The 26,197-nt window shown below is 54.5% G+C and overlaps 1 protein-coding gene across 1 annotated transcript in view; it reads right to left on the bottom strand.

Moving 5' to 3' along the window:
* Positions 1–689: 689 nt before the first annotated feature.
* ABCC8 (ATP binding cassette subfamily C member 8) overlaps positions 690–26,197 on the bottom strand; it is a 122,579-nt gene continuing 97,071 nt past the window's right edge. The window contains exons 20-34 of the mRNA XM_069967758.1: positions 17,890–18,131; positions 17,494–17,660; positions 17,342–17,411; positions 16,585–16,742; positions 15,091–15,183; positions 13,856–13,958; positions 13,230–13,334; positions 11,862–11,982; positions 11,654–11,784; positions 11,088–11,166; positions 9,146–9,254; positions 8,875–8,978; positions 6,881–7,014; positions 6,554–6,616; positions 690–914 (exon numbers count right to left, since the gene is read on the bottom strand). Of these exons, the coding sequence (XP_069823859.1) occupies positions 777–914; positions 6,554–6,616; positions 6,881–7,014; positions 8,875–8,978; positions 9,146–9,254; positions 11,088–11,166; positions 11,654–11,784; positions 11,862–11,982; positions 13,230–13,334; positions 13,856–13,958; positions 15,091–15,183; positions 16,585–16,742; positions 17,342–17,411; positions 17,494–17,660; positions 17,890–18,131 (1,817 nt within the window). The 3' untranslated portion in view covers positions 690–776. The remainder of the gene's footprint in view (positions 915–6,553; positions 6,617–6,880; positions 7,015–8,874; positions 8,979–9,145; positions 9,255–11,087; positions 11,167–11,653; positions 11,785–11,861; positions 11,983–13,229; positions 13,335–13,855; positions 13,959–15,090; positions 15,184–16,584; positions 16,743–17,341; positions 17,412–17,493; positions 17,661–17,889; positions 18,132–26,197) is intronic.

Raw genomic sequence — 26,197 nt, 5'->3', positions numbered from 1 at the left:
CCTGTCGGTGACCAGTCGCTCTATCTTCTCTTACCTGTCGCTCTATCTTCTCTTACCTGTCGGTGACCAGTCGCTCTATCTTCTCTTACCTGTCGGTGACCAGTCGCTCTATCTTCTCTTACCTGTCGCTCTATCTTCTCTTACCTGTTGGTGACCGGTCACTCTATCTTCTCTTACCTGTCGGTGACCGGTCACTCTATTTTCTCTTACCTGTCGGTGACCGGTCGCTCTGGACCTCCTGCTGACATCCTTGAGTTCGCTAGTGACGTGCGCTTTTACAGGGGCCCCGGGGTCACACTTAAAAATAGATAAATGGATGTCGGGGGAGCAGCAGTCACTGTCACCTTCCCCATGTGTATAAGAAAGTAGTCACTGACTAATCCTCTGTGTGCTCTATGTAAGCAGCAGCATCGCCACCTGCAGGTCATAGATCACAGTCAGCATATAATAGCCGCGGCCGGTATATGTCTGTGTGTAATCCGGCATCTGATAATCCAGCACAACCTGTAATACAATGGGGGAACAGAACCAGAGACCCGAGGATGAACTGCTCAGTCCCGCCTGACGAGAGGAGGAGCCTAGTCCCCATGTGACCCCAAGAGGAGGGGACAGTGCCCATGTCACCCGAGAAGGAGGGGCCAGTGCCCATGTGACCCCCAGAAGGAGGAGCTCAGCCTTTGTGTTCCGTGTTTATTATGAAATTCTCTTTATTTACAGGTAATTTACACATTTAGAAAACTAGGCGATTGGTGAATTGCAGTTCTGGAAATGTCTTCTTATTTATCGGCTTGTACGTAAGAGGCGAACATACTGTCCTCCCGCTCCAGCAGCGCCTCCGGCTTGTCGTACTCCATGATGGCGCCTCTCTTCATGACAATCACCTGGTCGGCATTCAGGATGGTGTGGACGCGGTGCTGCGGGACGAGAGACAGGAGCAGTCAGACCCGGAGATCAGAGGAGGCACGAGATGGTGGCCAGGGGGCGGGGCATGAGATGGTGGCCCGGGGGCAGAGGGGGTGGGGAATAAGATGGTGGCAAGGGGGCGGGGCAAGAGATGGCGCAGCGGGATGAGGGGGTGAGGCATGAGATGGCAGCCCTGGGGATGAGGACGCGGGGTATGAGATGGCAGCCCTGGGGATGAGGAGGCGGGGTATGAGATGGCAGCCCTGGGGATGAGGAGGCGGGGTATGAGATGGCAGCCCTGGGGATGAGGAGGCGGGGTATGAGATGGCGCACCGGGATGAGGGGGTGGGGCATGAGATGGCAGCCCTGGGGATGAGGAGGCGGGGTATGAGATTACATCCCTGGGAACAGTGGCCCTAAGTATGGGGGGCCTGAGGGGATTGCCCTGGGGGACAGTAGTCCTTGGTATGGGGGGGGCCGGAGAGGCTTCATTTCCTATGATAAGCTGGAATCTCTGTGACCGTCTCTCACCCCATTACTCCGGCCCCCAGGGACTCACGTGTGTGTGTGGGGTGGTGTCTGATCACAGGCGCACGCCCATCACTAGTCTGATCACAGGCACACGCCCATCACTAGTCTGATCACAGGCACACACCCCGATCAACAGTCTGATCACAGGCACACGCCCATCACTAGTCTGATCACAGGCACACGCCCATCACTAGTCTGATCACAGGCGCACGCCCATCACTAGTCTGATCACAGGCACACGCCCATCACTAGTCTGATCACAGGCACACGCCCATCACTAGTCTGATCACAGGCGCACGCCCATCACTAGTCTGATCACAGACACACGCCGATCACTAGTCTGATCACAGGCACACGCCCATCACTAGTCTGATCACAGGCGCACGCCCATCACTAGTCTGATCACAGGCACACGCCCATCACTAGTCTGATCACAGGTACACGCCCATCACTAGTCTGATCACAGGCACACACCGATCACTAGTCTGATCACAGGCACACGCCCATCACTAGTCTGATCACAGGCACACGCCCATCACTAGTCTGATCACAGGCACACGCCCATCACTAGTCTGATCACAGGCGCACGCCCATCACTAGTCTGATCACAGACACACGCCCATCACTAGTCTGATCACAGGCGCACGCCCATCACTAGTCTGATCACAGGCACACGCCCATCACTAGTCTGATCACAGGCACACGCCCATCACTAGTCTGATCACAGGCACACGCCCATCACTAGTCTGATCACAGGCACACGCCCATCACTAGTCTGATCACAGGCACACGCCCATCACTAGTCTGATCACAGGCGCACGCCCATCACTAGTCTGATCACAGGCGCACACCCCGATCACTAGTCTGATCACAGGCACACGCCCATCACTAGTCTGATCACAGGCACACGCCGATCACTAGTCTGATCAGGCACACGCCCATCACTAGTCTGATCACAGGCGCACGCCCATCACTAGTCTGATCACAGGCGCACGCCCATCACTAGTCTGATCACAGGCGCACGCCCATCACTAGTCTGATCACAGGCGCACGCCCATCACTAGTCTGATCACAGGCGCACGCCCATCACTAGTCTGATCACAGGCGCACACCGATCACTAGTCTGATCACAGGCACACGCCCATCACTAGTCTGATCACAGGCACATGCCGATCACTAGTCTGATCACAGGCACACGCCCATCACTAGTCCGATCACAGGCACACGCCCATCACTAGTCCGATCACTAGTCTGATCACAGGCACACGCCCATCACTAGTCTGATCACAGGCACACGCCCATCACTAGTCCGATCACTAGTCTGATCACAGGCACACGCCCATCACTAGTCTGATCACAGGCGCACGCCCATCACTAGTCTGATCACAGGCACACGCCCATCACTAGTCTGATCACAGGCACACACCCCGATCACTAGTCTGATCACAGGCACACACCCCGATCACTAGTCTGATCACAGGCACACACGCCCATCACTAGTCTGATCACAGGCACACGCCGATCACTAGTCTGATCACAGGCGCACGCCCATCACTAGTCTGATCACAGGCACACGCCCATCACTAGTCTGATCACAGGCACACGCCCATCACTAGTCTGATCACAGGCACACGCCGATCACTAGTCTGATCACAGGCGCACGCCCATCACTAGTCTGATCACAGGCACACGCCCATCACTAGTCTGATCACAGGCACACGCCCATCACTAGTCTGATCACAGGCACACGCCCATCACTAGTCTGATCACAGGCACACGCCGATCACTAGTCTGATCACAGGCACACGCCCATCACTAGTCTGATCACAGGCACACGCCGATCACTAGTCTGATCACAGGCACACGCCCATCACTAGTCTGATCACAGGCACACGCCCATCACTAGTCTGATCACAGGCACACGCCGATCACTAGTCTGATCACAGGCACACGCCGATCACTAGTCTGATCACAGGCACACGCCCATCACAAGTCCGATCACAGGCACACCCCGATCACTAGTCTGATCACAGGCACACACCCATCACTAGTCTGATCACAGGCACACGCCCATCACTAGTCTGATCACAGGCACACGCCGATCACTAGTCTGATCACAGGCACACGCCGATCACTAGTCTGATCACAGGCACACGCCCATCACAAGTCCGATCACAGGCACACGCCCATCACTAGTCTGATCACAGGCACACGCCCATCACTAGTCTGATCACAGGCGCACACCCCGATCACTAGTCTGATCACAGGCACACACCCCGATCACTAGTCTGATCACAGGCACACGCCCATCACTAGTCTGATCACAGGCACACGCCCATCACTAGTCTGATCACAGGCACACGCCCATCACTAGTCCGATCACTAGTCTGATCACAGGCACACGCCGATCACTAGTCTGATCACAGGCACACGCCCATCACTAGTCCGATCACAGGTACACGCCCATCACTAGTCCGATCACAGGCACACACCCCGATCACTAGTCCGATCACAGGTACACGCCCATCACTAGTCTGATCACAGGCGCACGCCCATCACTAGTCTGATCACAGGCACACGCCGATCACTAGTCTGATCACAGGCACACGCCGATCACTAGTCTGATCACAGGCACACGCCCATCACTAGTCTGATCACAGGCGCACGCCCATCACTAGTCTGATCACAGGCACACGCCCATCACTAGTCTGATCACAGGCGCACACCCCGATCACTAGTCTGATCACAGGCACACACCCCGATCACTAGTCTGATCACAGGCACACGCCCATCACTAGTCTGATCACAGGCACACGCCCATCACTAGTCTGATCACAGGCACACGCCCATCACTAGTCCGATCACTAGTCTGATCACAGGCACACGCCGATCACTAGTCTGATCACAGGCACACGCCCATCACTAGTCCGATCACAGGTACACGCCCATCACTAGTCCGATCACAGGCACACACCCCGATCACTAGTCCGATCACAGGTACACGCCCATCACTAGTCTGATCACAGGCGCACGCCCATCACTAGTCTGATCACAGGCACACGCCCATCACTAGTCCGATCACTAGTCTGATCACAGGCACACACCCCGATCACTAGTCCGATCACAGGCACACGCCCATCACTAGTCTGATCACAGGCGCACGCCCATCACTAGTCTGATCACAGGCACACGCCCATCACTAGTCTGATCACAGGCGCACGCCCATCACTAGTCCGATCACAGGCACACGCCGATCACTAGTCTGATCACAGGCGCACGCCCATCACTAGTCCGATCACAGGCACACGCCCATCACTAGTCCGATCACAGGCACACGCCCATCACTAGTCTGATCACAGGCGCACGCCCATCACTAGTCTGATCACAGGCACATGCCGATCACTAGTCTGATCACAGGCACACGCCCATCACTAGTCTGATCACAGGCACACGCCCATCACTAGTCTGATCACAGGCACACGCCCATCACTAGTCTGATCACAGGCACACGCCCATCACTAGTCTGATCACAGGCACACGCCCATCACTAGTCTGATCACAGGCGCACGCCCATCACTAGTCTGATCACAGGCACATGCCGATCACTAGTCTGATCACAGGCACACGCCCATCACTAGTCTGATCACAGGCACACGCCCATCACTAGTCCGATCACTAGTCTGATCACAGGCACACGCCCATCACTAGTCTGATCACAGGCACACGCCCATCACTAGTCTGATCACAGGCGCACGCCCATCACTAGTCCGATCACAGGCACACGCCCATCACTAGTCTGATCACAGGCGCACACCCATCACTAGTCTGATCACAGGCACATGCCGATCACTAGTCTGATCACAGGCGCACGCCCATCACTAGTCTGATCACAGGCGCACGCCCATCACTAGTCTGATCACAGGCGCACGCCCATCACTAGTCTGATCACAGGCACATGCCGATCACTAGTCTGATCACAGGCGCACGCCGATCACTAGTCTGATCACAGGCACACGCCGATCACTAGTCTGATCACAGGCACACGCCCATCACTAGTCTGATCACAGGCGCACGCCGATCACTAGTCTGATCACAGGCGCACGCCGATCACTAGTCTGATCACAGGCACACACGCCCATCACTAGTCTGATCACAGGCGCACGACGATCACTAGTCTGATCACAGGCACACGCCCATCACTAGTCTGATCACAGGCACACGCCCATCACTAGTCTGATCACAGGCACACGCCGATCACTAGTCCGATCACAGGCACACGCCCATCACTAGTCTGATCACAGGCACACGCCCATCACTAGTCCGATCACTAGTCTGATCACAGGCGCACGCCCATCACTAGTCTGATCACAGGCACACGCCGATCACTAGTCCGATCACAGGCACACGCCCATCACTAGTCTGATCACAGGCGCACGCCGATCACTGGTCTGATCACAGGCACACGCTGAGTCCTCACTAAGGGCCCCACAACCTTTACAGTAACAGTGATCTGACTGACTGCTCTTTTGTTCTTGGGGCAGTAAACTCCACCTCATCACCCTCACATCCTCGGTTCCCTCAGGGCGGCTGATGCTGCTGATTTTATTGGCTGCCCAGCAGATGCCATCACCAACATCCAACCGTTCTCTTCTATATCGGCTCATTCTCAAGGCTTTTACTCGGGTGAATGAGCATCTAACTCTCACAGCTGAGGGTTTGTTAGGGTATGTGCACACTGAGGAATTAGACGGAAAGTCCGTTGCGTAATCCGTCGCTCGCAGACAACGGTTGGCGTGCACCTCTCTGCCTCCATTCTATGCACGGGCGGATTCCTTCCACTGTCCAAAGAATGATCAAGTTCATTTGGACAGAGGGCAGAATCCGGGTGCGAGCGACGGATTACGCAACGGACTTTCCGTCTAAATTTCTCAGTGTGCACATACCCTCACTATGTATCAGTATAGGCAAGAGCTAGGAAAACACAATTACATTGTGACAAAGCCTCAGCTGTGTGAGGAGGAGGAAAAGGGAGGAGGAGGAGAGGAGGAGGAGGGAGGAGGAAGATGTTTATCATCAGTGCGGATAATGTTGATGAGGTGTCCTCGCCCCCTCCGCGTACCGCAATAGTGACCACTGTCCGCTCATGGAACGCCGTCATCACCACCTTCTGTAGGATATTCTCCTGGGGGGAAAGAGAAACATATCAGACCCCTCCCCCACTCATCACAGACCCCTCCCCACCAGAGACCCCTCCCCCACTCATCACAGACCCCTCCCCACCAGAGACCCCTCCCCCACTCATCACAGACCCCTCCCCACCAGAGACCCCTCCCCCACTCATCACAGACCCCTCCCCACCACAGACCCCTCCCCCACTCATCACAGACCCCTTCCCACCAAACCCTCCCTTATCACAGACCCCTCCCCCCTGAGTTGTCAGACATACGGTAGCCATGTCTATGGATGCGGTGGCCTCGTCCATGATTAATATGCTGCTTTTCCGTACAAAGGCGCGGGCCAAACAGAAGAGCTGCCGCTGCCCCGCGCTGAAGTTCTCTCCGCCCTCCGTCACCGCTGCGTCTGTACAGAGAGAGCGACACGGTTGTAGCATAGATGTATATACCAGGCCGGTTACATTCTATCTGCCTGGTGTATATATCTGTAGATTCACCTACCACATCTGCTGGAAGTTTCTTCCAAGCATCTACTACTCTTTCAGTAATATCTTCTGATCTTTCCCCCAACTGACCTTTTAACGGCAAGCGAGGGGAGGAGCCATTACAACGGGAGCAGGCGAGGGGAGGAGCCATTACAGCCGGAGCAGGCGAGGGGAGGAGCCATTACAGCCGGAGCAGGCGAGGGGAGGAGCCATTACAACGAGAGCAGGCGAGGGAAGGAGCCATTACAACGGGAGCAGGCGAGGGAAGGAGCCATTACAACGGGAGCAGGCGAGGGGAGGAGCCATTACAACGGGAGCAGGCGAGGGGAGGAGCCATTATAATGGGACTGGGTGGGGTGAGGGGATAATGGGCAAGTGACGAGAGGAGGAGGAGGATGGGCAAGTCACCCAGAGTGGAAGAAAGTAGGAGGATGGGTAAGTGACCCAGAGAGGAGCAAGAAGGGAAGGAAGGTAGGAGGAAGGGAAGGAGGGAGGGGGAGATGAGGAGGAGGAAGGAAGGGAGAAGAAGGAGGAGGAGGAAGGAAGGGAGAAGAAGGAGGAGGAGGAGGAAGGAAGGGAGAAGAAGCAGGACAGGGGACAGCGACTTGAAACCACAAAAAACAGCAGCACCAAGAGTAACGAATCAGGGTCCCCATCATAGTCCATGGAGTCCAGCTGGGCCCAGAGAGACTTTGGGCATAAACCCTGACACACTGGGGGCAGATGGGCAGAGTATGGTGAGCGAGGGGCCTGTACTGTGAGCCAGGGGCCCGTACTGTGGGCGAGGGGCCCGCACTGTGGGCGAGGGGCCCGCACTGTGGGCGAGGGGCCCGTACTGTGAGCCAGGGGCCCGTACTGTGGGCGAGGGGCCCGTACTGTGGGTGAGGGGCCCGTACTGTGAGCGAGGGGCCCGTACTGTGGGTGAGGGGCCCGTACTGTGAGCGAGGGGCCCGTACTGTGGGTGAGGGGCCCGTACTGTGAGCGAGGGGCCCGTACTGTGGGTGAGGGGCCCGTACTGTAAGCGAGGGGCCCGTACTGTGGGTGAGGGGCCCGTACTGTGGGTGAGGGGCCCGTACTGTGAGCGAGGGGCCCGTACTGTGAGCGAGGGGCCCGTACTGTGGGTAAGGGGCCCGTACTGTGGGTGAGGGGCCCGTACTGTGAGCGAGGGGCCCGTACTGTGGGCGAGGGGCCCGTACTGTGAGCGAGGGGCCCGTACTGTGGGTGAGGGGCCCGTACTGTGGATGAGGGGCCCGTACTGTGAGCGAGGGGCCCGTACTGTGAGCGAGGGGCCCGTACTGTGAGCGAGGGGCCCGTACTGTGAGCGAGGGGCCCGTACTGTGGGTAAGGGGCCCGTACTGTGGGTGAGGGGCCTGTACTGTGGGTGAGGGGCCCGTACTGTGGGTGAGGGGCCCGTACTGTGAGCGAGGGGCCCGTACTGTGAGCGAGGGGCCCGTACTGTGGGTGAGTGGCCCGTACTGTGGGCGAGGGGCCCGTACTGTGGGTAAGGGGCCCGTACTGTGGGTGAGGGGCCTGTACTGTGGGTGAGGGGCCCGTACTGTGGGTGAGGGGCCTGTACTGTGGGTGAGGGGCCCGTACTGTGGGTGAGGGGCCCGTACTGTGAGCGAGGGGCCCGTATTGTGGGTGAGGGGCAGCAGATTCGGCCTCTTTCTGCCCTCGAGGCCCCCTTGCTCTGTACTCCACTACCTCGGAGTTGACCCCCCACCCCCTCTCTCTGTGGATAAGAATCAGACGCCCGTATATTTTTACGTATCTGCCCGCACCCAGTCCGCCAGGTAACGCCTTCACCACGGGTTTCAGCTGAGCGATCTCTAGCGCCTCCCACAGGACGCAGTCCGTGCACTTATTCTCCGGGTCCAGGTTAAATCTATAAAATAGGGGAAAATCAGAGGAGGCGGAGCCTGGTGGCTACTGCCAGAGGAGGCGGGGCCTGGTGGCTGCTGCCAGAGGAGGCGGGGCCTGGTGGCTGCTGCCAGAGGAGGCGGGGGCCTGGTGGCTGCTGCCAGAGGACAATAGCCCAGTCTCTCCATCTACCTTATACTCCCACTGAATAATATAGGATCCTGGAGAATGATGGAAAGTCGAGAGCGCAGGGTCTGCAGCGGGAGCTTAGCGATATCGATACCGTCAATTATAATGCGTCCTGCAAGAGACAGAAGAGATTATTGTAACACCATCTATTACTCCAGCCTGTATGTCCTGTGTATAGAGGTAGTCACAGCCCCGCCCTCTGCATATCCTGTGTATAGAGGTAGTCACAGCCCCGCCCCCTGCATATCCTGTGTATAGAGAGGTAGTTACAGCCCCGCCCCCTGTATATCCTGTGTATAGAGAGGTAGTCACAGCCCCGCCCCCTGCATATCCTGTGTATAGAGAGGTAGTCACAGCCCCGCCCCCTGCATATCCTGTGTATAGAGAGGTAGTCACAGTCCCGCCCCTGTATATCCTGTGTATAGAGAGGTAGTCACAGCCCCGCCCCCTGTATATCCTGTGTATAGAGAGGTAGTCACAGCCCCGCCCCCTGCATATCCTGTGTATAGAGAGGTAGTCACAGCCCCGCCCCCTGCATATCCTGTGTATAGAGAGGTAGTCACAGTCCCGCCCCTGTATATCCTGTGTATAGAGAGGTAGTCACAGCCCCGCCCCCTGCATATCCTGTGTATAGAGAGGTAGTTACAGCCCCGCCCCCTGTATATCCTGTGTATAGAGAGGTAGTCACAGCCCCGCCCCCTGTATATCCTGTGTATAGAGGTAGTCACAGCCCCGCCCCCTGCATATCCTGTGTATAGAGAGGTAGTTACAGCCCCGCCCCCTGTATATCCTGTGTATAGAGAGGTAGTCACAGCCCCGCCCCCTGCATATCCTGTGTATAGAGAGGTAGTCACAGCCCCGCCCCCTGCATATCCTGTGTATAGAGAGGTAGTCACAGCCCCGCCCCCGGCATATCCTGTGTATAGAGAGGTAGTCACAGTCCCGCCCCTGTATATCCTGTGTATAGAGAGGTAGTCACAGCCCCGCCCCCTGTATATCCTGTGTATAGAGAGGTAGTCACAGCCCCGCCCCCTGCATATCCTGTGTATAGAGAGGTAGTCACAGCCCCGCCCCCTGCATATCCTGTGTATAGAGAGGTAGTCACAGCCCCGCCCCCTGCATATCCTGTGTATAAAAAGGTACTCACAGCCCCGCCCCCTGCATATCCTGTGTATAGAGAGGTAGTCACAGCCCCACCCCCTGTATATCCTGTGTATAGAGAGGTAGTCACAGCCCCGCCCCCTGTATATAGAGAGGTAGTCACAGCCCGCCCCCTGTATATCCTGTGTATAGAGAGGTAGTCACAGCCCCGCCCCCTGTATATCCTGTGTATAGAGGGGTAGTCACAGCCCCACCCCCTGTATATCCTGTGTATAGAGAGGTAGTCACAGCCCCGCCCCCTGTATATAGAGAGGTAGTCACAGCCCCACCCCCTGTATATCCTGTATATAGAGAGGTAGTCCCAGCCCCGCCCCCTGTATATCCTGTGTATAGAGAGATAGTAACAGCCCCGCCCCGTGTATATCCTGTGTATAAAGAGGTAGTCACAGCCCCGCCTCCTGTATATCCTGTGTATAGAGAGGTAGTCACAGCCCCACCCCCTGTATATCCTGTGTATAGAGAGGTAGTCACAGCCCCGCCCCCTGTATATCCTGTGTATAGAGAGGTAGTAACAGCCCCGTCCTGTGTATAAAGAGGTAGTCACAGCCCCGCCTCCTGTATATCCTGTGTATAGAGAGGTAGTCACAGCCCCGCCCCCTGTATATCCTGTGTATAGAGAGGTAGTCACAGCCCCGCCCCCTGTATATCGTATGTATAGAGAGGTAGTCACAGCCCCGCCCCCTGTATATCCTATGTATAGAGAGGTAGTCACAGCCCCGCCCCCTGGATGAAATACTGATATATAATGACACCTCCCCCCTCACTCGTCCACCACAGCTCTCACCCTGGAAAGTGTCCACCATCCTGAAAAACGCCAGAGAGAAGGAGGATTTCCCGCTTCCTGTTCTCCCGCAGATCCCGATCTGTTGTGATAGAGAGACAAATAAGTTTCTTGTGTTGTGAAGCACATCAGGAGGACTTCCCCCCCCCCCCCCCAGCACCAGGATCCACCCCCACTGGCATCAGTCTCCTCCCCCACCAGCACCAAAATCCTCCCACACCAGTGTCGGCTGCCCCTCCCCCCATCAGCACCAGGCTCCTCCCTCAATAGCACCAGGCTCCTCCCTCACTAGCAACAGGCTCCTCCCTCACTAGCAACAGGCTCCTCCCTCACTAGCAACAGGCTCCTCCCACCAACACCAGGCTCCTCCCCCACCAGCACCAGGATCCACCAGCACCAGGATCCTCCCTCATTAGCACCAGGCTCCTCCCTCACTAGCACCAGGCCCCTCCCCCTGCACCACCAGGATCCTCCCTCCAGCACCACCAGGATCCTACCCCACCAGCCCCACGATCCTCCCACACCAGCGTTGGCTGCCCCCGCCCCCATTAGCACCAGGCTCCTCCCACCTTCTGCCCCGGGGTGATGTGGGCGTTGACGTGCTTCAGCACAGGTTTCAAGGAGCTGTCGTAGCGGACGCTCAGGTTCTGGATCTGGATCTCGCCCCGGTCCGGCCAGTTCTGTGGGATCTGAGAGGCGGCTGCGTGGGAGAAGGCTCATTAATTATTCATAACCCGGTCAGGTGAGCGCACAGGTGGGCGGAGCTCAGGCACTTACAGAGGAGCCCCTTGTAGTTCTCCGGCTCGGTCTTCAGGAGGCTGTTAATCCTCTTCACCGCTCCCAGCTGGATCTCCATGTCAGAAAGGTTCCGCACCATCCAGTTCAGGTAGTTAGAGACCTGCGGAACATGGGAGATGGGATACAGAGTGTACCGCGCTCATCACATGATCATAAACCACACCCCCAAAACCACTAAGTATAATAGCATCCCAGGCCTACCGCTAAAATACACATCTACGACAACAACACTACAGGTACACAGCTACAATACACATATACAACAACACACAACACTACAGGTACACAGCTACAATACACATATACAACAACAAGAACACAACACTACAGGTACACAGCTACAATACACATATATAACAACACACAACACTACAGGTACACAGCTACAATACACATATACAACAACAAGAACACAACACTACAGGTTCACAGCTACAATACACATATACAACAACACACAACACTACAGGTACACAGCGACAATACACATATACGACAACAAGAACACACATACACACAAACAACACTACAGGTACACAGCTACAATACACATATACAACAACACGAACACAACACTACAGGTACACAGCTACAATACACATATACAACAACAAGAACACAACACTACAGATACACAGCTACAATACACATATACAACAGACAACAGTACAGGTACACAGCGACAATACACATATACAACAACACACAACACTACAGGTACACAGCTACAATACACATATACGACAACACGAACACAACACTACAGGTACACAGCTACAATACACATATACAACAACACACAACACTACACATACACACAAACACTACAGGTACACAGCTACAATACACATATACAACAACACACAACACTACAGGTACACAGCGACAATACACATATACGACAACAAGAACACACATACACACAGACAACACTACAGGTACACAGCTACAATACACATATACGACAACACGAACACAACACTACAGGTACACAGCTACAATACACATATACAACAACAAGAACACAACACTACAGGTACACAGCTACAATACACATATACAACACACAACAGTACAGGTACACAGCGACAATACACATATACAACAACACACAACACTACAGGTACACAGCGACAATACACATATACGACAACAAGAACACAACACTACAGGTACACAGCGACAATACACATATACAACAACAAAACACTACAGGTACACAGCTACAATACACATATACAACAAGAACAACAACACACACACACACACACACACACAACACTACAGGTACACAGCTACAATACACAAATACAACACACACACATCTTTGGAATAATTCTCTTTTACCATTAGCGCATACGTGAGTCCGAACCCAACCTGCCCGGCCGGCAGCTGAGAGTTAGTGATAGAGGCCACAGCAGCGACCAGGACCACACACGCCCCAATGTACTCCTGCCACAGGGGGAGGGGGCAAAAATACACAAGAGGTTATTATTACTGCCCCCGGTCTCTCTGCCATTGATCAGTCACCTCCCCCCGGTCTCTCTGCCATTGATCAGTCACCTCCCCCCGGTCTCTCTGCCACTGACCTGTCTCCTCCTCCCGGTCTCTCTGCCACTGGTTTGTCTCTGCCCCCGTTCTCTCTGCCACTGGTTTGTCTCCGCCCCCGGTCTCTCTGCCACTGACCTGTCTCCGCCCCCGGTCTCTCTGCCACTGATCTGTCTCTGCCCCCCCATTCCCTGTCCTGATCTTTCTCCGCCCCCCGGTCTCTCTGCCACTGACCTGTCTCCGCCCCCGGTCTCTCTGCCACTGATCTGTCTCCGCCCCCCCCATTCTCTGTCCTGATCTGTCTCCGCCCCCGTTCTCTCTGTCCTGATCTGTCTCCGCCCCCGTTCTCTCTGTCCTGATCTGTCTCCGCCCCCCGGTCTCTCTGTCCTCACTTCTCCCATCTCCATTATCCCTCAGTAACTCACCATGCGCACCTCCAGCCATCGATTGGCCGCAGTAAGGAACAGAGATGCAATGTTGTTGGAGTCTGTAAGTTCTAGAAGCTTCTGTCTGAATCTTGTCTCATACCTGGAAGAAAGAAAAGTCATCTTTACCACGAGGAAAATGGAAAACATGGGAGGAGCATGAAGGGTAACCAACCCAGTGCTGTATCCAGCGTCAACACTGCCCCAGGCCGGACACCCCACCCCCTGGGACACCGCCCCAGGCCAGACACCCCACCCCCTGGGACACCGCCCCAGGCCAGACACCCCACCCCCTGGGACACCGCCCCAGGCCAGACACCCCACCCCCTGGGACACCGCCCCAGGCCAGACACCCCACCCCCTGGGACACCGCCCCAGGCCAGACACCCCACCCCCTGGGACACCGCCCCAGGCCAGACACCCCACCCCCCTGGGACACCGCCCCAGGCCAGACACCCCACCCCCTGGGACACCGCCCCAGGCCAGACACCCCACCCCCTGGGACACCGCCCCAGGCCAGACACCCCACCCCCTGGGACACCGCCCCAGGCCAGACACCCCACCCCCTGGGACACCGCCCCAGGCCAGACACCCCACCCCCTGGGACACCGCCCCAGGCCAGACACCCCACCCCCTGGGACACCGCCCCAGGCCAGACACCCCACCCCCTGGGACACCGCCCCAGGCCAGACACCCCACCCCCTGGGACACCGCCCCAGGCCAGACACCCCACCCCCTGGGACACCGCCCCAGGCCAGACACCCCACCCCCTGGGACACTGCCCCAGGCCAGACACCCCACCCCCTGGGACACCGCCCCAGGCCAGACACCCCACCCCCTGGGACACCGCCCCAGGCCAGACACCCCACCCCCTGGGACACCGCCCCAGGCCAGACACCCCACCCCCTGGGACACCGCCCCAGGCCAGACACCCCACCCCCTGGGACACCGCCCCAGGCCAGACACCCCACCCCCTGGGACACCGCCCCAGGCCAGACACCCCACCCCCTGGGACACCGCCCCAGGCCAGACACCCCACCCCCTGGGACACCGCCCCAGGCCGAAAACGACACCTGCTGGACACTGCCCCAGGCCGGACAACACACCCCCTGGGACACCCCATCACCTGGACACCATACCCATTGAGACAGCCCACCCCCTGGGACACCCTATCACCTGGATACCACACTTCCTGGGACACCACATCATATGGCCACATTGGACCTCGCCATTACCTGAAGGCTCGTATGGTGGTCAGTCCCTCCACTGTTTCGGAAAAGTGTGCCAGTAGGGGGAGCTGCGTACTGTCCTCCACCTGTTGTAGATCCCTGCGATCACAATAATATATTGTTATTACAGAGGAAAATGGACAGAGCCTATAACGCTCCGGGGTCACAGCTTCCTATCATCCGTATAACACCCCGGGGTCAGGGGTCACAGCTTCCTATCATCCGTATAACACCCCGGGGTCAGGGGTCACAGCTTCCTATCATCCGTATAACACCCCGGGGTCAGGGGTCACAGCTTCCTATCATCCGTATAACACCCTCCTCCCTCCTCTATAGAGTGTAAGCTCTGCGGATCAGTGTGTGCAGGTAACGTCGCTCCTCAGGGCCCCAGACTGAGATGTATATGAAGCTATAGGAGGAATGCCGAGCCTAATCCTCTCACACTGCTCACCGGGGGGCAGTACTGTGCCGCATATTACAGGGGGGGGGGGGTCCGGTGATACTAAGCTGTACATTCCTGACCCGGCAGTGTAATATGGGGGGTCCGGGGGGGGGGGGGGGTCGGTGATACTAAGCTGTACATTCCTGACCCGGCAGTGTAATATGGGGGGTCCGGGAGGGGGGGGGGGGGGGGTCGGTGATACTAAGCTGTACATTCCTGACCCGGCAGTGTAATATGGGGGGTCCGGGAGGGGGGGGGGGGGGGTCGGTGATACTAAGCTGTACATTCCTGACCCGGCAGTGTAATATGGGGGGTCCGGGAGGGGGGGTCGGTGATACTAAGCTGTACATTCCTGACCCGGCAGTGTAATATGGGGGGTCCGGGGGGTGGTCGGTGATACTAAGCTGTACATTCCTGACCCGGCAGTGTAATATGGGGGGTCCGGGGGGGTGGTCGGGGATACTAAGCTGTACATTCCTGACCCGGCAGTGTAATATGGGGGGTCCGGGGGGGTGGTCGGGGATACTAAGCTGTACATTCCTGACCCGGCAGTGTAATATGGGGGGTCCGGGGGGGTGGTCGGGGATACTAAGCTGTACATTCCTGACCCGGCAGTGTAATATGGGGGGTCCGGGGGGGTGGTCGGGGATACTAAGCTGTACATTCCGGGTTCATCGGCATCAGATATCAGAGGAGTTAACCCCTGCAGCTCCCATCGCCCCCTCTCCATCCCTCATCATTCACCCACAATGCAGTGGGCTATGCTGGGAACATCTGGAGGGTCCGCTCACATGTGCCCCCCTCCCCCGCACCACAAACAGATCAACAACGCTAATCCCTCCAGGAATCCTCAGCATAAACAGCGAACAAACAACCAACGTCTTTATAAAAGGGGAAATCCAGCGAGAGAGCAGCGACTCTGCAACCCCCCCTCCCCCCCCCCCCCCGCTCAGAGCTGCAGAGGTCGTCCCACAAGCGTGTGACCCCGACACTGTGAGTGTGTAATATGGTTAGAGCCGCGGAGGTCATGTGATCGTCTCCATAGCGCAGAGCGTTACCTGGCGGCCACTCGGAAATACTTCTGGATGAAGTAGCAGGTGATGACCAGCGGGACCATGGAGATGAGGAAGATGGGGGTGACGTAAGAGATGACGGCCAGCGCGGACACACATAGCAGGGTGGAGCGGCTCAGACACTCCAGGGTGGCCGGGATATGCTGCCAGAGAAGAGACAATATTATGTGGGTCAGACACCATGGCCCTAGGGGGGCGGCAGGAGGCGGGCCCGGACTGGGGGGGGGGGGTCAGGGGTCAGGCCCAGACTAGGGGCGGCAGGGGGCGGGCCCGGACTGGAAGGGAGGGTGGGTCAGGGGTCAGGCCCAGACTAGGGGACGGGCCCGGACTGGAAGGGGGGGGGGGGGGGGGTCAGGGGTCTGGCCAAGACTAGGGGGCAGCAGGGGTCGGGCCCGGACTGGAAGCGGGGGGGGGGGTCAGGCCCAGACTAGAGGGCGGGCCGAGACTAGGGGGCGGCAGGGGTCAGGCCCGGACTGGGGGGGGTCAGGCCCAGACTAGAGGGCGGGCCTAGACTAGGTGGCGGCAGGGGGCAGGCCCGGACTGGGGGGGGTCAGGGGTCAGGCCCAGACTAGAGGGCGGGCCGAGACTAGGGGGCGGCAGGGGTCAGGCCCGGACTGGCGGGGGGGGTCAGGGGTCAGGCCCAGACTAGAGGGCGGGCCTAGACTAGGTGGCGGCAGGGGGCAGGCCTGGACTGGGGGGGGTCAGGGGTCAGGCCCAGACTAGGGGCGGCGGTCCCTCTTACCTGATCTATGGTGTTGAAGTCGGCAGAGAAGCGGTTCACGATGCTGCCCAGAGGAGTCGTTTCAAAAAACCTGAAGAGAGAAAAGGGAGAATAAATTTGACAGAAAGGCGTCGGCCCTGACGGCCGGTGCCACAGCCGCCCCTCCTTCGCACCTCATGGGCGCCAAGATGGTGGCATTCAGGAGACTGTTGTGCAGCTTCTTGGCGACTCGCAGTCCGGTCCATTCCACAGCAATGGAGGTGGCGAGACACATGATGATGGCGAGACAGGAGAGGACACTGAACACCATGGAGTACGGGGAGTGGTCAAAGCCGCAGCCCTGCCGGGAGAGGAGGGGGGTATAGTCATATATAGTGAGCGCCAAGGGGGTGGGTATATACCGTATACAGGGGGAGCACTATAACATGGGTATATACCGTATACAGGGGGAGCACTATAACATGGGTATATACCGTATACAGGGGGAGCACTGTAACATGGGTATATACCGTATACAGAGGGCGGGGAGCACTATAACATGGGTATATACTGTATACAGGTGTAACTACCTGCCCGGCACAGCCCAGAGAGGAGTTGGAAATGGCGTCCGACGTCCACTGAGCCAGCCAGAAGTCAATGGCGACCATGAGCGTGTGCTTGAGAAGCTGGGAGAGGAGCAGGAGCGGCAGGAGCAGGATCCCGGCCGAGCTCAGGTATTTCCCACACGCCCTCCACGGCATCTTCGCCCTCTGGTGCAGAACGGATGACAGGTTGTCATCATCATCCTCCTCCTCGCTCTCCGAAGCCTCCTCTGTGGGAAAAGCAAGGCTAAAGTAAGAGAGAGGCCGAAATAACAGAGAGAGGCGAAATAACAAGAGAGGCCGAAATAACGAGAGAGAGGCGAAATAACGAGAGGCCGAAATAACGAGAGAGAGGCGAAATAACGAGAGAGGCCGAAATAACGAGAGAGAGAGGCCGAAATAACGAGAGAGAGAGAGAGGCCGAAATAACAGAGAGAGCCCGAAATAACAGAGAGAGAGGCCGAAATAACAAGAGAGCCCGAAATAACGAGAGAGAGAGGCCGAAATAACAGAGAGAGAGGCCGAAATAACGAGAGAGCCCGAAATAACGAGAGAGCCCGAAATAACGAGAGAGAGAGAGGCCGAAATAACAGAGAGAGAGCCCGAAATAAGAGAGAGCCCGAAATAACAGAGAGAGAGGCCGAAACAACGAGAGAAAGAGAGAGAGGCCGAAATAACAGAGAGAGAGGCCGAAATAACGAGAGAGGCCGAAATAACGAGAGAGTGAGAGGCCGAAATAACAGAGAGAGATGCCGAAATAACGAGAGAGGCCGAAATAACGAGAGAGAGAGAAGCCGAAATAACAGAGAGAGAGGCCGAAATAACGAGAGAGTGAGAGAGGGCGAAATAACAGAGAAAGAGGCCGAAATAAAAGCGAGAGATGCCGAAATAACGAGAGAGAGAGAGATGCCGAAATAACGAGAGAGGCTGAAATAACGAGAGAGAGAGGCCGAAATAACGAGAGAGTGAGAGAGGCCGAAATAAGAGAGAGAGATGCCGAAATAACGAGAGAGGCTGAAATAACGAGAGAGAGAGGCCGAAATAACAGAGAGAGATGCCGAAATAACGAGAGAGTGAGAGAGGCCGAAATAAGAGAGAGAGATGCCGAAATAACGAGAGAGAGGCCGAAATAAGAGAGAGAGAGGCCGAAATAACGAGAGAGTGAGAGAGGCCGAAATAAGAGAGAGAGATGCCGAAATAACGAGAGAGGCTGAAATAACGAGAGAGAGAGGCCGAAATAACAGAGAGAGATGCCGAAATAACGAGAGAGTGAGAGAGGCCGAAATAAGAGAGAGAGATGCCGAAATAACGAGAGAGAGGCCGAAATAACGAGAGAGAGGCCGAAATAACGAGAGAGGCTGAAATAACGAGAGAGAGAGGCCGAAATAACAGAGAGAGATGCCGAAATAACGAGAGAGAGAGAGGCCGAAATAAGAGAGAGAGATGCCGAAATAACGAGAGAGAGGCCGAAATAACGAGAGAGTGAGAGAGGCCGAAATAAGAGAGAGAGATGCCGAAATAACGAGAGAGGCTAAAATAACGAGAGAGAGAGGCCGAAATAACAGAGAGAGATGCCGAAATAACGAGAGAGTGAGAGAGGCCGAAATAAGAGAGAGAGATGCCGAAATAACGAGAGAGAGGCCGAAATAACGAGAGAGTTAGAGGCCGAAATAACGAGAGAGTGAGAGAGGCCGAAATAAGAGAGAGAGATGCCGAAATAACGAGAGAGGCCGAAATAACGAGAGAGCGAGAGAGGCTGAAATATTGAGAGAGAGAGAGGCCGAAATTACAGAGAGAGAGAGTGGCCGAAATAATGAATGAGAGGCCAAAATAATGAGGGTGAGAGATGTCAAAATAACGAGAGTCTGACCCTGCTGCTCCAAGGGTTCTGGGAGGGCACTGTAATTTTCCCTTCTCAGGATGACGGACAGGCTCAGGTAGACCCCTTTTGGCCGATTGGGCCAGATTGTCGGTCAAATTCAGCAAATGAATTTGGTTTCCTAAGCTGTGTGACCATTGGAGGATAGACCGTCCTACAGAGAAAGCCTTCCCTTCTACCCCCACAAGATGGTTTCTATGGTAACCTTCCTGTGGGTGGTCTTCTCCTGGGCACGGACAGAGCCCACCTCTTGGTCGGACCATGACCCGGTTCGGAATGAATTGGCAGACATGAGTTCTCTCCTCAGAGTGAGTCACCGCTGCCTGAATGAAACCGCCCCAGAAATCGGCCCAGGCCTCACCCTACTATACCTGCTCCATTATCCTGAGGAGGAGGGGCTTGGTCTGGTGGGAAGGCCGTAAGACTGTGGGGAGGGGGCCCTGTACTGCCTTCAGCTCCCACAGAAAACGGACAGTGGGGCAGCGTTGCTTTCCACCAGGCAGCCTTACGTGGCTTGCAGCACGCCCCTCCTTACCAACTCTGAGGAAACTGATGGCAAAGGTTGAGTGTCTTCTCCTCGATTCCAGGCAATGAAGCTCAGACCCTCCTAGCGCGTATGCTTGACGTCCGATCCGCTGATCAGTCTCCGCAGGATGCCCAAGACCATTGGGGATCTCAAATTCCATCCCAAAGAAACCTCTTCTGCGTTCCAGTGGTCCGAGTCTAAACGTTATTGTTCATGGTCTGCCCTCCAACCTGGTGGCGCCCCGTGCACACATCAACATGGCGGACTCCTTTACCATCTCTCTCGTCCCATCACAGAGTTATCAGAGACACTTAAAGACCTGTCCTCAGGACGTTCACTGGACTCTGACGTATCTGTATTATATAACACAGATACGTCCGGGAACGTCCAGAGGAAAAAGTTATATAATACAGATATGTCCAGGCCCGGTGAACGTCCAGAGGAGAAAGTTATATAACTTTCTCCTCTGGACGTTCCCGGACATATCTGTTTTATATAACTTTCTCCTCTGGACGTTCCCGGACGTATCTGTTTTATATAACTTTCTCCTCTGGACGTTCCCGGACGTCTATGTATTATATACCTTTTTCCTCTGGACGTTCCCAGACGTATCTGTATTATATAACTTTCTACTCTGGACGTTCCCAGATATATCTGTATTATATAACTTTCTCCTCTGGACGTTCCCGGACGTATCTGAATTATATAACTTTCTCCTCTGGACGTATCTGAATTATAGAACTTTCTCCTCTGGACGTTCCCGGACGTATCTGAATTATATAACTTTCTCCTCTGGACGTATCTGAATTATAGAACTTTCTCCTCTGGACGTTCCCGGACGTATCTGTATTATATAACTTTCTCCTCTGGACGTTCCTGGACGTATCTGTATTATATAACTTTCTCCTCTGGACGTATCTGAATTATATAACTTTCTCCTCTGGACGTTCCCGGACGTATCTGTATTAAATAACTTTCTCCTCTGGACGTTCACCTGGCTCGGACTTATCTGTGTTATATAACTCTCTACTCTGGACGTTCCCCTGATCCTTTCCTGCGGGGACAGCTACTCCTTCCTCTAGGCTACACTCCTGTATTACTGGAATTCCTAGACCGGACAGGACCCCTGGGTATTGGCTCCCACTGCTGGCAGACAAGGAGGTGGGACTTGTGATGGAGCGGCAGGGCGGGGACACTAGGTGGGAACGGACAACCGGCAGGTGGACAGAGCCTTAATATCGGGTTAGACGCTGAGAAGGCGTTTGGTCGCTTAGGACGGTCACTTATGTTCCAGTCGTTGACACGTTTGAGAACTCAGCAGCAGATGTGATATAAAGACAGTCCGCCATATAGTCATCCGCCATATAATCATAGTCATCCGCCATATAGTCATAGTCATCCGCCATATAGTCATAGTCATCCGCCATATAGTCATCCGCCATATAATCATAGTCATCCGCCATATAGTCATAGTCATCCGCCATATAGTCATAGTCATCCGCCATATAGTCATAGTCATCCGCCATATAGTCATCCGCCATATAGTCATCCGCCATATAGTCATCCGCCATATAGTCATCCGCCATATACAGTCATTATTTTTTTTTTTAGTTATCATGGAAAACACGGCACTTCCTGTTTTTGTTCCCCCCCCCCAAAAAAAACAGAAGAGACAGAAAACAGGAAGTCCTGTCCTGTGATGGACACACAAAATTCCTGCGTTTAGTCTGTTTTTTTCCACCAGCACAAGTCAGAAAATCTGCCATCAGGAGACTGGACCTGGATACAGTAAGTATAGCTGTTATATAGCTGCCTTCAGGAGACTGGACCTGGATACAGTAAGTATAGCTGTGTTATATAGCAGCTTTCAGGAGACTGGACCTGGATACAGTAAGTATAGCTGTTATATAGCTGCCTTCAGGAGACTGGACCTGGATACAGTAAGTATAGCTGTTATATAGCAGCCTTCAGGAGACTGGACCTGGATACAGTAAGTATAGCTGTTATATAGGAGCCTTCAGGAGACTGGACCTGGATACAGTAAGTATAGCTGTTATATAGCTGCCTTCAGGAGACTGGACCTGGATACAGTAAGTATAGCTGTTATATAGCTGCCTTCAGGAGACCGGACCTGGATACAGTAAGTATATCTGTTATATAGCAGCCTTCAGGAGACTGGACCTGGATACAGTAAGTATAGCTGTTATATAGCTGCCTTCAGGAGACTGGACCTGGATACAGTAAGTATAGCTGTTATATAGCAGCCTTCAGGAGACGGGACCTGGATACAGTAAGTATAGCTGTTATATAGCAGCCTTCAGGAGACTGGACCTGGATACAGTAAGTATAGCTGTTATATAGCAGCCATCAGGAGACTGGACCTGGATACAGTAAGTATAGCTGTTATATAGCTGCATTCAGGAGACTGGACCTGGATACGGTAAGTATAGCTGTCATATAGCAGCCTTCAGGAGACTGGACCTGGATACAGTAAGTATAGCTGTTATATAGCAGCCTTCAGGAGACTGGACCTGGATACAGTAAGTATAGCTGTTATATAGCTGCCATCAGGAGACTGGACCTGGATACAGTAAGTATAGCTGTTATATAGTTGCCTTCAGGAGACTGGACCTGGATACAGTAAGTATAGCTGTTATATAGCAGCCTTCAGGAGACTGGACCTGGATACAGTAAGTACAGCTGTTATATAGCAGCCTCCAGGAGACTGGACCTATATACAGTAAGTATAGCTGTTATATAGCTGCCTTCAGGAGACTGGACCTGGATACAGTAAGTATAGCTGTTATATAGCAGCCTTCAGGAGACTGGGCCTGGATACAGTAAGTATAGCTGTTATATAGCAGCCATCAGGAGACTGGACCTGGATACAGTAAGTATAGCTGTTATATAGCTGCCTTCAGGAGACTGGACCTGGATACAGTAAGTATAGCTGTTATATAGCTGCCTTCAGGAGACCGGACCTGGATACAGTAAGTATAGCTGTTATATAGCTGCATTCAGGAGACTGGACCTGGATACAGTAAGTACAGCTGTTATATAGCAGGAGACTGGACCTGGATACAGTAATATAGCTGTTATATAGCTGCCTTCAGGAGACTGGACCTGGATACAGTAAGTAGAGCTGTTATATAGCTGCCTTCAGGAGACTGGACCTGGATACAGTAAGTATAGCTGTTATATAGCTGCATTCAGGAGACTGGACCTGGATACAGTAAGTATAGCTGGTATATAGCTGCATTCAGGAGACTGGACCTGGATACAGTAATATAGCTGTTATATAGCAGGAGACTGGACCTGGATACAGTAAGTATAGCTGTTATATAGCTGCCTTCAGGAGACTGGACCTGGATACAGTAAGTATAGCTGTTATATGGCAGCCTTCAGGAGACTGGACCTGGATACAGTAAGTACAGCTGTTATGTAACTGCCTTCAGGAGACTGGACCTGGATACAGTAAGTATAGCTGTTATAAAGCAGTCAGGAGACTGGACCTGGATACAGTAAGTATAGCTGTTATATAGCAGCCTTCAGGAGACTGGACCTGGATACAGTAAGTATAGCTGTTATATAGCTGCATTCAGGAGACTGGACCTGGATACAGTAATATAGCTGTTATATAGCTGCCGTCAGGAGACTGGACCTGGATACAGTAAGTATAGCTGTTATATAGGAGACTGGACCTGGATACAGTAAGTATAGCTGGTATATAGCAGCCTTCAGGAGACTGGACCTGGATACAGTAAGTATAGCTGTTATATAGCAGTCTTCAGGAGACTGGACCTGGATACAGTAAGTATAGCTGTTATATAGCAGTCAGGAGACTGGACCTGGATACAGTAAGTATAGCTGGTATATAGCTGCCTTCAGGAGACTGGACCTGGATACAGTAAGTATAGCTGGTATATAGCAGTCAGGAGACTGGACCTGGATACAGTAAGGGGGTCTGTGTAAGAGGCAGGCTATGCTGGTCGCAGATGCTGACCTGCTCACCCGGTCGGAACCAATCACTATGTTGCCAGTTCTTCGCAATCTCCTTACCACATCTGGGTCCTTGTCCCGATATAAGGTTAAAGGGGTTGTCCGGCGAAAAAAAATTATTCACAGAATAACACACATTACAAAGTTATACAACTTTGTAATGTATGTTATGTCTGTGAATGGCCCCCTTCCCCGTGTTTCCCCCACCCACGCTAGACCCGGAAGTGTGGTGCATTATACTCACCGCATGTCGTGTCGTCCACGGTCTCCGATCCTCAGCAGTGACGTCTTCTTCGGGAGCTTGGCGGATCTTCCCGAGTGCCGGCCACCCTCTGCAGCGTCATCCGAAGCTCAGCCGCGATTGGCTGAGCATAACTGTGCTCAGCCAATCGCGGCTGAGCAGCTGATGACGTTGCAGAGGGCGGCCGGCACTCGGGAAGATCCGCCAAGCTCCCGAAGAAGACGTCACTGCTGACGATCGGAGACCGTGGTCGGCACGCGACAGGTAATGTATAGCGCACCACACTTCCGGGTACACGCGTGGGGGTGGTGGGACACGGGGAAGGGGGCCATTCACAGACATAACATACATTACAAAGTTGTATAACTTTGTAATGTGTGTTATTCTGTGAATAATTTTTTTTCGCCGGACAACCCCTTTAATACTTCTACATCGGAAGCAATGTCCCTGAATCCATCCCACTCTACAGTGACTATTACATACATGACACCTCCATATTCTACCTCATACTCGGCAAACTATCCCCCCCTCTCCAGGGAATCCCTCATATCCAGGTGGTCCCCCTCTCTCCATGGAATCCATCATATCCAGGTGGTCCCCTCTCTCCAGGGAATCCCTCATATCCAGGTGGTCCCCCTCTCTCCATGGAATCCATCATATCCAGGTGGTCCCCTCTCTCCATGGAATCCATCATATCCAGGTGGTCCCCCTCTCTCCAGGGAATCCCTCATATCCAGGTGGTCCCCCTCTATCCATGGAATCCCTCATATCCAGGTGGTCCCCTCTCTCCATGGAATCCCTCATATCCAGGTGGTCCCCCTCTATCCATGGAATCCCTCATATCCAGGTGGTCCCCCTCTATCCATGGAATCCCTCATATCCAGGTGGTCCCCTCTCTCCATGGAATCCCTCATATCCAGGTGGTCCCCTCTCTCCATGGAATCCCTCATATCCAGGTGGTCCCCCTCTCTCCATGGAATCCCTCATATCCAGGTGTTCCTCCCCCTCTCTCCATGGAATCCCTCATATCCAGGTGTTCCTCCCCCTCTCTCCATGGAATCCCTCATATCCAGGTGGTCCCCCTCCATCCATGGAATCCCTCATATCCAGGTGGTCCCCCTCTCTCCATGGAATCCCTCATATCCAGGTGGTCCCCCTCCATCCATGGAATCCCTCATATCCAGGTGGTCCCCCTCCATCCATGGAATCCCTCATATCCAGGTGGTCCCCCTCTCTCCATGGAATCCCTCATATCCAGGTGGTCCCCCTCTCTCCATGGAATCCCTCATATCCAGGTGGTCCCCCTCTCTCCAGGGAATCCCTCATATCCAGGTGGTCCCCCTCTCTCCATGGAATCCCTCATATCCAGGTGGTCCCCCTCTCTCCATGGAATCCCTCATATCCAGGTGGTCCCCCTCTATCCATGGAATCCCTCATATCCAGGTGGTCCCCCTCTCTCCAGGGAATCCCTCATATCCAGGTGGTCCCCCTCCATCCATGGAATCCCTCATATCCAGGTGGTCCCCCTCTCTCCATGGAATCCCTCATATCCAGGTGGTCCCCCTCCATCCATGGAATCCCTCATATCCAGGTGGTCCCCCTCTATCCATGGAATCCCTCATATCCAGGTGGTCCCCCTCTCTCCAGGGAA

The sequence above is a fragment of the Dendropsophus ebraccatus genome, chromosome 4 (assembly GCF_027789765.1).
Source record: "Dendropsophus ebraccatus isolate aDenEbr1 chromosome 4, aDenEbr1.pat, whole genome shotgun sequence".
Lineage (NCBI taxonomy): Eukaryota > Metazoa > Chordata > Amphibia > Anura > Hylidae > Dendropsophus > Dendropsophus ebraccatus.
The sequence above is the reverse complement of the archived record's forward strand: the minus strand, read 5'-3'. Positions and strand labels throughout refer to the sequence as shown.